At 37.0% G+C, this 13,994-nt stretch overlaps 1 protein-coding gene across 5 annotated transcripts in view; it reads right to left on the reverse strand.

Moving 5' to 3' along the window:
- Window positions 1–13,994, reverse strand: part of ZNF507 (zinc finger protein 507) — a 44,807-nt gene that overhangs the window by 16,267 nt on the left and 14,546 nt on the right. For 4 of the 5 annotated variants that reach the window (XM_059046020.2, XM_067018458.1, XM_059046018.2 and 1 more), the window contains one exon: window positions 13,359–13,473. In XM_059046020.2, coding sequence (XP_058902003.1) covers window positions 13,359–13,473 — 115 coding nt within the window. Of the gene's footprint in view, window positions 1–11,832; window positions 11,928–13,358; window positions 13,474–13,994 lie in introns of all 5 variants that reach the window. The other variant, XR_010837671.1, reaches the window with a different exon arrangement.

The following is a 13,994-nucleotide window of genomic DNA, read 5'->3' on the forward strand; positions in this document are numbered from 1 at the left end:
TATTTGAAAGGATCAGAAGAGAAAAGTCGTATTTTCACTGTTGTCACTGAAAGTTAATCTAAAGAAATTCAGTATCCATCTTAACAAAACGTTTTATTATGGAAATCTTTAAGCAAAAAACTAAAGTAGGAAAGAATAATGAATCTCCACTACCCTGCTCCAATAATTATCGACATTCTGCCAGTCTTGTTTCATGTATTCCCCCAACTTAAATTTCCCTGATTTTTGCAGAAATGTCTTATTTGAATGAGGATCCAAACAAGATATATACAGCTGTCCCTGGGTATCTGCAGGGAACTGGTTCTAAGACCTCCCACAGATACCAAAATCTGAGATGCTCAAGTCCCTCATATAAAATGGTGTAGTACTATATTGCATTTGGTTGGCATATATCTTAAGTCCCTTCTAATCTGTAATAATTCTTCTTCCTTTCCCCCATCCCCCTCATGCCATTCATATGTTGAAGAAACCAGGTCATCTGCCTTCTAGAATTTCCCATACTATGAACTGCATTGATTACTTCCTGTTGGTGTTATGTTCCTATATTCCCCACATTTTTTGTAAAGTGGTAGTGAGATCTAGAAAAGGGTTCTAAACCTTAGCACTTGACATTGGGCTAGATAATTCTTTATTGTGGGGGCTGCTCTGGGCATTGTAGGATGTTTTTAGCAGCATCACTGGCTACTAGCACTTTCTCTCCCTGTTGCGACAACCAATAATGTCTCTTGACACTGCCAAATGTTTCACCTGGTGAGAACTATTGATGTAGAGGTTTCATTAGATTCAGGGTTAGTTTTTTTCATTTCTATTTTTTTTTTTTTCAAATATACTTCACGGGTACAGCTGTGTTCCCTACCACATTTTAGGAGGCACTTGGATCAGACTGACAACACTTAAACCCAGTTAACACTCAATAAAATTTCTCACCAAAATACAGTAGGTGAATAATTCTACAAATATCTATCTATCTATCTATCTTCAAAACTATCTCTTTCAACCCCAAAACTACTATAAAGTTTAATGAGGAAACACCAGAATCATTCCCATTAAGCCCAAGAACAAAATAAGGATGGTCACTATCCCCACTATTACTTAGTGTTGTGGAGCTACTAGTCAGTACAATTAGGTAATAAAAGAAGAGGTACAAATATCATAAAGGAAAGGTTGAGAAAATCATTTGCAGATAATACAATTATATACCTGGCAATCCAACAGGAATTAAAAACTTTTACAAGTAATCAGATAATTCAATAAGCATGTAAAGCTTACATCCTGTATAGATCAACAGCTTTCCCACGTAACAATACTGAAAGCTAGGAAAGGAAGAAAAAGATCCAAGTTATAAGAGCAATGAAAAAAAAAAAATACATAGGAATAAGCCTAGCAATAAGTATGTGTGTATGTGTGTGCTTGTGTGTATGTAGGCAGTCCTTGCTGTGTATGGTTCTGATATGCATGGATTTTGGTTACTATGGCTTAGTTAAATGAGTCTCCTAACAACACTGTTCAAATTTCATAGTACATTAACTGTGAGTAACTGTAGAGTACAAACTTCACCGGGAACTCTTCCGTCCACTATGAAAACAAAGGTGCTTTATGATCAGTGACTTATTATGTTGTTTCTTTCAAAGTCTGTCAGTGATTAGTCACTCACTTCTATTTATTCACTCACAGACAGCAAAGTATGTAGTTACGTTGCCTCCTTGTATCTCAGTGATAAACCCATGTAACATTTTATAAAAATGGACAATCCAAAAGAGAGAACTGGCTAACAAAATGGAAGTGCATAGAGCAAGAGAACAGAAAAGTGGTAACACTGGAAGTAAAATTAGACTCAAATGTAAATGGAGTTAGAGAAAAAAAAGCCGACTACAGGAATGCTGACACTGCCACCACTGAAGAAACTCGGGATATGCAGCCAGAGGATCTCCATGAAGATGAACTTAATGACATAAATAAGGAAAGTTGTTCCCCAGGGAGGTTAGGCCAGTGAAAAATTTCATATTACAGAAACTCTTGGAGATGTTTCATGATATTTAAAGAGCAAAGGATAAAAATCTTTGAAAGTTGATCCATACTTAGAAAGGAGTATGACAACTGGCCAACGCACAGAAAAGCTGCTCACCCCGTGCTGTATAAGGCCTACAATGAGAAGACAAGCACCGCGCAAACTACTCTTGAGAAGTTTCTTACAAGAAATAAAACACTTTAATTCTCAGTGTTTCTAAGTTTTAAGTTACAGTATACTAGGTTAATATTACTTTTAGTATTTTTCATTTCCCTATATAACTGACAGAAAAGTTTTTAATGTTTTAAGAAAAATGTTTAAAGGCAATCGAACAATTGTAATTTTCACCATTAATTAAGATGGCTTTGCATGGTTCCAGCTTGAACGGTCATTTTAAAAGTCCCATGCTATTGCACAAACCGAGGACTATCTGTGTACTTAATACATACATATATGTGTGTGTGGATATACATACAGGCAAAACAAGAAATGTACACAATAATATACATGGAAAAAACTTTAAAGGGACAGAATAGATGACCTGAAAAAATGGAAAAGCCCACACCTTGTTTGTATAAAGTTGTTAATTCTTTCCAAATTAATCTAGAAGCTTAACATGATCCCAATACAAACAGCAACAGAATTATTTTAAGAGGAAACTATGACAAGCTGATTCTAAAGTTCATCTGTGCACGTATGTACTACCCAATCAAAACCTCAAACAAGAAAGTGAACTACCCACAAAATCCACATACTTAACTTCATTTCCTTATCAGCATTTCTCCCACAGAATTTGTAATACTTTACATATATGATTGAAAAAAATGATTTTTGGTGAAACATGTAAGAGTGGTATAAGGTGTATATGCAATTTTAAAAAATGATAAACACTGGGTTCATAATACTTGCTTAAGGGAGAATATTACCTCTATCTTAAGAGCTCTTTGTGGGTTCCTCTAAGATCTCATACCTGTTCCTCCTCAAAAGGGCATCAGTTCTCTGAATTTTGTACTATATGATTTGTTTACTTTTTTGTAGTTTTACCTATATGTATCCCTAACATATTGTTTATTCACATATTTTTGAGCATATAAATAGAATCACACTTTATGTATTCTTGTGTGACTTGTTTGTCTTAGCTCAATGTTTCTGAGATTCATTCATGTTAATAGGTATAGCTCATTTACCTCACAGGCTACCTGCTTTACATTTTTACCTCTGCAGTTTCTCAGTTTCCCTGATAGATGAACTATACATATAAACATTGTTTTAAATATTTACCTAGCATTTTAGTTATCGTCATTGGGAGAGTTGTTCACTTTATCTAGTTTGGTATATTGTCTAAAATGGGAGCCCCTGCTTTTGGATGTTTAGTTAAAATTGCTAAGCCAATTTCTGTCCTAACTCAACTGGTCAGCAAATGCGGTCTTTATTTAAACACTTCCCTGATTATATACTCTATATCTCTTATACAAAAATGCAATATAGGGCTTCCCTGGTGGCGCAGTGATTGAGAGTCCGCCTGCCGATGCAGGGGACATGGGTTCGTGCCCCGGTCCGGGAAGATCCCACATGACCCGGAGTGGCTGGGCCCATGAGCCATGGCCGCTGAGCCTGCGTGTCTGGACCCTGTGCTCCGCAACGGGAGAGGCCACAATGGTGAGAGGCCCGCGTACCGGAAAAAAAAAAAAAAAAAAAAAAAAAAAAGCAATATACAGGCAAGTTAAGTACGGATTCTAAAGAATCACTTGCATAATTTCCCAGTCTTTTAAAAAGGTACATACATAGATCTGAAGCAAAAGTGGAAGCATACTACAGATTTTTAATCCTATTTTTGACAATGTTCCATAGTACTTTCTCAAGTTAAAAGTTATACATTTTCAATGGGGTTTAATGTTCCACCTTAATGTTCCATTAAGTGTCATCACTTAATCATTCTACTATTAGTACAGAGAATGTTTTTGATCTTTTAAACATTATAAACAATCCTGTAACAAATATGTTCTATATCTATATGTATTGCTGATTATTCTGTAGGATAAAGTCCATCTCCTCCATTCCCATAATCTTTAAGAATAATAAAGAAAAAATGAACACTCATAGTTAAGATATAGAATATTACAAGTATACCTTTTAAACTCCGTGTGCCCCATATTGATTGCCCCCTCTTACTTTCTGAGAGGTAAGAATGTTCCTGAACTGTGGGACATTGCCATTTTTAAGGCTTTTGACCTGTCAGCATTTACTACATTAGGGAGACACCAGTAATGATGAAATAAGCACATTTAAATTAATAATGGAGGGAATTCCCTGGTGGTCCAGTGGTTAGGACTCTGCGCTTTCCACTGCAGGGGGCACGGGTTCAATCCTGGTTGGGGAACTAAGATCCCGCAAGCTGTGTGGCATGGCCAAAAATAAAAATAAAAATTAATAAATAAATAATGGATATTTATAGAAGTAGTGAATCACATATTCCCAGAAGTAAACCCTCAAATTATTTTTAGAATAGTGTGTGGAGGACAAGTACACCTTAGAGTTTGAGAAAAGCTAAAATTTACAGTGAAATATTATGCATGGTCAGAAATGCTCTTTTCTAACAATTCAATGTAATCTATGAGCTAACCTAGAATCTACCACTTTCATTAGCTTTCCTAAGTAAACAATGCATATAGATGAAGCTTTTTACTTTCCAAGTTTCTCTCTCTCATTCTACTGGACAAAGATTTATTTCTGTAAAATTTGCTGTTAATCAATATCCCTTAATATGAAGTCCTTAAATTTTTTTTTAAGGAGAGGAAAGGAGAGATAAAGCAAGAGCAGTGTGCTGAACAACTAAGTCCTAATTCTATGAGTACCTTACCTTAGCCTGGTGCAAAGGTTATTCTGAAGGGACACTTATAATGGTGAATATTCATTAAAAGATCTAAGTATGAAAAAAAAAGTAGGAACAATCTGATAAGGGTAAGCATTTACTAAAATGATTTTTAACTGATTAGAGAAGGGATACTATAAGAGGACCTCAACTTCAAAGTTATATAAAGGTGGCTTAAAATATACTTTTACTCCCTTTTTAAGAGTATATTTCTGTTAGCTAAAATATTATTTTCTCATTTCTTCTCCACTTTTCCTATACAATTCCATGGAGCAAACCAAATTCTCTTAGTTAGAAAAAAATTAGAACAAAACACTATTATACTACTATCTTGTTTTATTCATTTTGCTGCACTTATTTTCTGAAATTATAGTTTACTTTTTTATTATCTATATTCTTTCATTAAGGTGTAAATTCCATGACCATGTGTTTTGTTGAGTCAGAAAAAGAACAGAAAGTGAATGTAGAAACCTGTGATATTGTGATTTATAATAATATGTATTTGGTCTTAGTCCCAGTTCTTGGCACAGGGCTCCTATAATCCTTGGAATTGCCTAAGTGATGAGAGCAGTAAAGTTTTTTGTTATGTTAATGAGGTGACTTTTGGAAAGCTCCTAGGTAAACTAAGGATTGGGGCTGACTGCCAGAGGAACCCACCATGTAATTAGAGGGTAGGAACTTTCAGTCCAGAGGAGAGACTGGAGATTGAGTTCAACCATCAAGGCCAATGATTTAATCAATGGTGCTTATGTAATGAAGTCTCCATAAAAACCTAAAGGATGGTTCAGGGAGCTTCTGGGTTGGTGAACACATGGAAGGGCTGGCAGAGTGGCATGTCCAGAGAGGGCATGGAAGTTCCACCTCTACAGAGTTTGCCCTCTGTACGTCTTCATCCGGCTGTACATCTGTATCCTTTATAATATCCTCTCTAGCAAATTAATCAAACCTGAGGAGGGAGTCACGAGAACCTCATTTACAGTTGATTTAAAATCTGATTTACAGTCAGCCAGTCAGAAGCACAGGTAACAACCTAGACTTGTGATTGGCATCTGAAGTAATGGCAGTCTGTGGGACTGAGCCCTTAACCGGTGGGATCTGATACTATCTCCAGGTAGAAAAGTATCAGAATTGAATTAAATCTGCAGAACACTCAGCTAATATCTGCTGAGAATTGAGTTGCTTGGTGGTGTGGAAAACATCTGACATCGGAAAACCCAAGGTTTCTCGATCTGGCTAAAAAACGGACTGAATTTTCCTACAGGCTTTCTCCCATCGATAAAGAGTCAGTTACTTTGGTCCCAGAACCCCACAGAGATAAGGATGTGGTTAAACTACCCCATTTCCTTGGCCTGGGGCCTTACTTGGACATTACTCCAGGTCTAATTCAATTAGGAACAACTGTCTTGAGAGGTTAGGCAGAGGAAAGCAGAACACGGATGTCCTGCAATATTCGAGGTGTGACTTGAACATACATGAAAAGACTGCAGTAGAAATTTTGCAGTAGGGTTTGTCTTACCACGTTCAATTAGTTTTCTATGCTTTTAAAGGAATAAATAACTAAGGCCCAGAGAAGTAGCCACTTCAAATTTTGTGATGAACCCAAGAACTCTTTATGCCACTGAGAAAAACAAACTCCTTTAGTTCATTCTTTCCAAACAAAACATATTTTTTCCCTCTAAATTAAACTATCAGCTAAACTGTTTTCCTTAAAACAAACTGAAGTTTTTCAAAGACTTGAGATTTTCCCCAAGCCAGCACAATTGACTAACAATTCAACATGCCTTCCGATTAAAAGAGATTTAAGAAGTCTGCAAGTATGGTGGAAGTGATGGTATGTGACTTCCAAAGGTAGGTCATAAAAGGTAATACAGCTTTTGCCTACTTCTTACCTAAGCATTCACTTTTGGAACTAGCACACCTGGAAAGTCCACGTGGAGAAATCATGTACATGTTCCAGCTGAGGCCCCAGCTGACAGCCAGCATCAACCCCCAGACTGGTGAGGGAGCCTTCAGTTGCCTGAAACCCCAGCCGTCTCAGTCACCTCCAGCCTTCAAGCCTTCCCTCCCAAGCCCCAAACCTCACGGAGCAGACACAAGCCACCCCTATAGTGCCCTTTCTGAATTCCTGACCCACAGAATCCCTGAGCAAAAATAAAAGAGCTGTTGATTCACACCACTAAGTTGGAGGTGGCTTGGCATGCAGCAGCAGTACGGCTCACGAAGAGTTCTCTCTGGCCAAGCAGGTACACGCAGAACGGCATAGCTGACAGGAGCAAAGATTCAAGCCCTGGCTCTGCCACTTCTGAGACCATGGAAAATTGTTCAGTCCTTCCAGCCTCTGTTTCCATATCTACAACACTGGGGTAGTAATATTCCTAAGTACTGGGCTGTCATGAGGATTGAGCTGACACATATTGAGTACTTAGAACATTGCCTGGTCCATTGAAAAATGTTCTAAAAAATGTTAGCTATTATTATTTCTGTTTGTAATATATTTATATTTATATAAAGACCAGACTTTTTACAATGACTGACCACACACAGGAGGCAACCCTGTCATTCCAAATGTCATTTACATTGCTTAAAACCTTTCTGGATTTTTTTTTTCTTTTGATGTGGACCATTTTTTAAAGTCTTTATTGAATTTGTTACAATATTGCTTCTGTTTTATGTTTTGGTTTTTTGGCTGCGAGGCATGTGGGATCTTAGTTCCCCGACCAGGGCTCAAACCCGCACCCCCTGTGCTGGAAGGCAAAGTCTTAACCACTGGACAACCAGGGAAGTCCCTGGATTTTTTTTTTTTTTTTAAAGATTCTTCTTTTACTTTTTGTGTCATATTAGAAAATCAGGTTTCACACAGGTTTTTTGACCCAGTTGATGTGAATCCCTGAAAATCAGGGTCATTATTTTATGAGCACACATTTTTACCCCTCCCTTCATCATCTACCTTACTCACAAGGCTATTTAGAAAAATCAGCATCAACTTCAGAGTATAAAGAGATAGAAGCCCTAACTACAAAGAAAAAGATTAATAAATTTGATTACATTAAAACTAGAAATCTCTGTTCTTCAAAAGACACCACTGAGAGTAGAAAGGCAAGCCACAGTTTAGAAGATATCTGTAATATACATAATAGACAAAAAAACTTGTATTCAGAACACATAAAGAACTGCTGCAAATCAGTCAGTAAAAGGCAGACCACCCAATAAAGAAATGTGCAATTAACAAATGAAAAGATGCTCAACCTCATAAATCATCAGGAAATACAAATGAGAACAAAAACATATACACCTACCAGAATGATCAAAATTCAAGACTGATAATACAAAGTGTTGATGAGGGTATGAACTGGTACAACCACTGTAAATTGGTATAACCATTTTGGATAACTGTTGACAATATCCACCAAACCTGAACACAGCACACCCTATTACACTCCTAGGTATAAACCAATGGAAAAGGAACCATTTCATATATGCACCAAAACATATGTAAAATAATATTCAAAATGGTGTTATTCACAATGGGGGAACATCTGGCAATAATCCAAATATCCATCAGTAGTACAATAAAAAAATAAATTGTGGTATAATCGTACAATGGAATACTATACAGTAATAAAAAGGAATGCATTAGTTCTACACTGAATTACACACAGTGATGTTGAGTGAAAGAAGCTAGAAATAGGGACTTGCCTGGTGGAGCAATGGTTAAGAATCCGCCTGCCAATGTAGGGGACATGTGTTCGACCCCTGGTCTGGGAAGATCCCACATGTCACAGAGCAACTAAGCCCATGCGCTACAACTAGTGAGCCCACATGCTGCGACTACTGAAGCCCGCGAGCTGCAACTACTGAAGCCCGTGAGCCACACTACTGAGCCCACGTGCCACAACTACTGAAGCCCAATCGCCTAGAGCCTGTGCTCCACCACAAGAGAAGCCACCGCAATGAGAAGCCCGTGCACTGCAATGAAGAGTAGCCCCTGCTCACCGCAACTAGAGAGAGCCTGCACGCATCAACGAAGACCCAACGTATCCAAAAATAAAATAAATTCATAAAAAAAAGAAGGTAGACATAAAAGAATATGTACTGTATGGTTTCATTTATATTAAGTTCACAAACAGGAAAAACTAATTTATGATGTTAGAAGTCAAGATGGTGATTACCTGGTGGGGAATAGGGGGAAGTTAGTGAGTGGAAGGGCCAAGAAGAGGGTGCTGCTGAGGAATTGGCAATGGTTTATTTCTTGGTCTGAGGAGTTACAAGGATGGGTTTACTTTGTGACCATTCATCAAGCTGTATGCTTTTAATTTATGCATCAAACTGTATGTTTTTAACTTACACAATTTTCATGATATATACTGCCATAAGTTATAAAGTTTATTTCAAAATTTTAAAGAGAGACAGAGACTTATCAATCAAATGCAATGTTTAGACCTCCTAATATAAACAAAATAACTCTAAAAGGATACTTTTGAAACATTTAAGGAAATATTGGGTATTAAAATAGGATTTGTATTAAAAAATCAACATACATATCTGGGTAGCTCTTCTACTCAAGGAAGAATATTACTACATATTTATTTTCAAAGTATAATAAACTTATAGAACCAGAGCCATTTTATAGATAAAAAAAACTGAGGTATACAGATAATTACCAGTCATTTACTGAGAACCTACTATGTGCCACGTAGTGTGCTGAGTACTTCAGTCCAAAGACCATGTACTTCCCTCTGTCATGTTGTCCCTCCTACCCTCTGCCTCGCCATGTAGTTTTGGAACTTAAGTACTAATACAATTATGTTTCTAAGGGAAAACGGGTTCAATGCCACATAGTCAGGAGGAAACTTGGGAACCAGAGGAATATGTTTTGTTGTCCCATCTTCCATCTCTAGCCAGTCATTCACAAAGGTGGTATTGGGGGAAGGAAAGCAGGGGGAACTCTAGTACTGCAATATTAAACTAAACCGAAGATAATCCAATACTTGAAAATTCTGAATGGATCTTTTAGTAACTTTTGCGGTCAGTGTTATAAATATCAAGTATAACAATAACTGGTATGTGGTTTACTCAGAATGTTCCTTAATAAAGCACTGAAAAACAAAGTCTGCTGCATTTGGTAGGACTGAGATGGGATGATGTCTTTTTCATCTTTGCCTGTCCTAACATGGGAATGAAAAACAGCTCTCTTCCTTCTGCAATACGGACAGGGTTTCTGAGATGACCTCATGACCTCATGAGCAGAAGAAAGGAACCAGGCCCTTCAATGCTCCAAGTAACATGCTCAGTGCTTAATACATATAATTCCATTCAATTCTCCCCAAAATTTATGAGCTGGGCAGTATTCTCACCAGGTTCATATGGGAAAGGAGGGTTAACTTAGAATAACATTCCCAGGGTCACCTGGTTGGGTAGAGGTGGTGTATGGTCCAGTCCTGAGACTAGAGCACGAGCGCTCCCCAAGACGCTGAGTCACCTCCAAGGCAGTCAACACAGCATGGGGACCTCAGCTGTGACAGTATTTCTGCCTGGGTACAGTAACTCTCTTGTTAAAAAAAAACAAAAAAAAATAATAGGCTTCCTGTCCACGAACAGAATTACTGTTTCCCAAATGATGAGAGGTCAACATTTTTTTGTATGTATGGTTAGACAATGAATCAGTGAGAAGGGATAAGGATAAAAACTGGGCCCAATAACTATTAGACAGCTACCATTTATGGGGTGCTTATTATGTGCCAGGATCTTACATATGGTATTTAATTTAGTCCTTAACAACAGTCCTGTAAAGCAGGTGTCTTAATTATCCTCATTTTAGAAATGACAAGGCCAAGCAGAGAGAAGTGAGACAGTTTGCCCAAAGGGACAAATGCCATAAGTCAGAGAGCTCAGATTCAGTCCCAGGACTATGTGCTCCCAGAGCCAGGGCTCTGATACATGAAGCTATACTGCCCAGATCACACAAATGGGCTCAGTGAAGGACCAGAATGGCAACATAAAAGCAAAGGCAAGAGAAAAGAATAGTTATCAATACTGCAGAAAGTCTATTACATAACAGGCACATTAAACACACACAACCAACATGTTCTGCCCTCATGCAAAGACTACACGTGGTGTAGTGAAGCACTCTCACTCTATAAGAAATTTATCACTGCTACTTGTGAGCGCGTTTCTTTACAAAAAGTAGGGAATCAGAAATGCACAGGGTAGGCACCTGAGAAAACAAGTCTCAACTTTGACCATAAGTGTACTAGGCAGCAGAACTGAGTGAAGCACAAATGAAATAAGCCAGAAAAACTACTGTGATTAAATTAGATATCAAGAAGGCTGTGCTTCCTAGCTAACTAAGCTCAAGGCAAACAGTATGTGACAATGAAGAGAAAGTCCCAGAAACATACTGGAATAGAACATGTTAATCCGTAATGCTCTGTAGACGACAAATCCCACAAAGACAAAGAAGGATAAGTATTTAAAGTATTTAAAGAAAGTTAAAAGAAGAGTCACAAGATTTGAAAGTTGGAAAATAAGTCTTACGTGAACGGTAATAATTACATGGAGGGGTTGGTATGACAACATTTTTTCTAAGGCACTCAGGCCAAACCCAGTGAGACAGTGTGAACAAATTTGGAAAATAACATACTGAGACTTCTCTGATGTAACAGGAAGAAGATTCTCACAGGATGTTTGCCCACTGGAAGGAAGTCCCTAGGACAACTTGCAACCAATGCTATGAGTGTGAATATTTTAAGAACATGAGAAAACATAATCCCTAAAATAGCAAAAGCTATCAAAATGAGTCTTTTAGCTTAAGACTAATCTATTCAGGTAGATGTGAAACTCTCTTCTACAGAACCAGAATCAATCATTAACCTCTTTCATAAATTTATCATAATTGTACATTTGAGAGTTTACTTGTTCGTTATCTAAAGCTTCAAGATGGCAGGGATGATACCTTTTTTCTTTTTGTCCTCTGTGAAATCTGGGCCACCGTCAGGATGGGATGATACCTTTTTATTGTGACTACAGTCTAAGAGTCTAACACAGCCCCTGGAACATAATATTTGCTCAGTAAATATTTCTCAGTGAATTTCAACAAACAGTCTAGTTCTAGACCCAGAGAATGTTATCTTATTTTTGCCTGGATTACACGGTATGTCATTAAATTTAAGAACAGACATCTGAAATATAAAGATAAGGCTTTCTCCTCATATCAGATGAACTAGTGTCCTCCATTTCCATCACGCTCTCCTAACTATTTCCTAGTGTAAATGATAAATGATACATGTTAAATACTACCTAGCACTCTTCATCTACAATGTATGGCACTGAGCTATTGTTAATAATGGTTAATGGTCTTAATTATACTCAGGGGAAAAAACCTTTGTTAGCAACCCCAGTTTTAAAAATATTTGAAATATAAAATAGAGGCAATGACACAACATTAAACACCTTCCATGAAGCTACAAAACGTTTTGCAAAGAGATACACTGCCTGCAAAGTGATTATAAATAAGTTTGCTGGTTAGCGAATTAAGTGTGTATTAAATATTTAAAACCATATACATATATATAGAGAGAGCGCCACACTGTGGGATCAAACAATGGCATTTTAAGGCATAGTCTGTCAGGTTTTCATTTAGCTATTAATACAGTAACTTTCCCACAGTGACCTGTGTCATACCTATAAAACCTGGGGAGAGTGTTAAAACACGAATCAAGTTCTGTTAAGGGGTTAAAAGAGCTCATGCCACTGCCTAGCACTCACTATTGGTCATGGTGACTGGCTTAACTCTGAGTGGAAGCTTGATGTTCCCTCATAGCTGTAAGTAGAACAAATTGCTCTGTGACAGCTGGACAAACTATGCAAAAATATCTGCATCTTTACTATACATAAACAACAAGCAGTTTATTCTCAAGGGGCAAAGTTTATTTAAGAAGTAATTATTTCTATTTATCGGCCTATCTTGATCAACTGAGAATGCCTATATTTTCTGAATACATATTAGAATTGGCTTTTGTAAAAAATCAAGTAACAAAATTAAATTAAATGACCTTACTCTACACATGATAGATTTATTTTCAAAAACAGAATCTTACATAGGGAATTTTATTGCTTTTCAGTTTTAAGAATCTTTTGCTGGAATATTGAGTACTTAACTGCCAAATTATTGAAATGTACTCTAAGCACTGAAAACTGCTATGATAGTTTATACCCACATGAAACTGACGGATATAGACACCTTCTTATATTCCAACTAGACAAAATCTAGTCAAAAATAAGCCTATCATCCTAAGACTCAAACTTAAAATTCACAATCTTTAACAAAGTAAGCAATACTCATGAAACCAGGAAGTGACAGTTTCTTCGTGCTTAACCTATGTTTAAACAACTGCTATGAATTTTTAATTACTTCTACTTTTTTCTTTACTATAGAGTATTGTAACACAAGTATTAAAACTCTAGGATCATCACACTTACCTATAAGGCTTATCAGAGTTATGGATTCGTCTGTGGTTTCTGACACCAACGTACGTTGTACTTGTATAATCACATACATCACATCTATACTGTTTCTGGACTGAAGACTTATTCCCTGGACAAAGTATTTCACAGTTTTAGTGATGTGCTTTGATTAGATTAAAATGACAGCATTTACATTCCATTGTAAACGAGTATTTATACCACACAGTACTAACATTTCAATGAAGGCTTTCTCACTGTGTAATAAAGTTAACAAGTTTGAATGTAGCTTTACAGGTTCTCCTACATCTGCACTATCAGTGGATATAAAGTGAATATCATCTGATCTGTAAACATAGATACATTGGGTTAGCTTCTACATAACCTTGTACAAAATTCTAAAATATAATGAACCTGATGCCGGCTGCCCTGCTGATTGTGTAGCAGGTGAATTAACCAGAGATACATTGTTAATTTGAAAGGTGTTAGTCTAATCAATACCGGATATATTGTCTTAAGGAAACACTGATTTGCCAACAAGCTGTAATTTAATACTATAATACATTATAAAGTATGGCTACAAAGCATATCTAACAAACTCAATATAAAAAGCCCAAAGCATTTTCACTCTGTAGGTTTCCTTTGTTTATAACT

This window comes from Kogia breviceps, chromosome 18 (genome assembly GCF_026419965.1).
Source record: "Kogia breviceps isolate mKogBre1 chromosome 18, mKogBre1 haplotype 1, whole genome shotgun sequence".
Lineage (NCBI taxonomy): Eukaryota > Metazoa > Chordata > Mammalia > Artiodactyla > Physeteridae > Kogia > Kogia breviceps.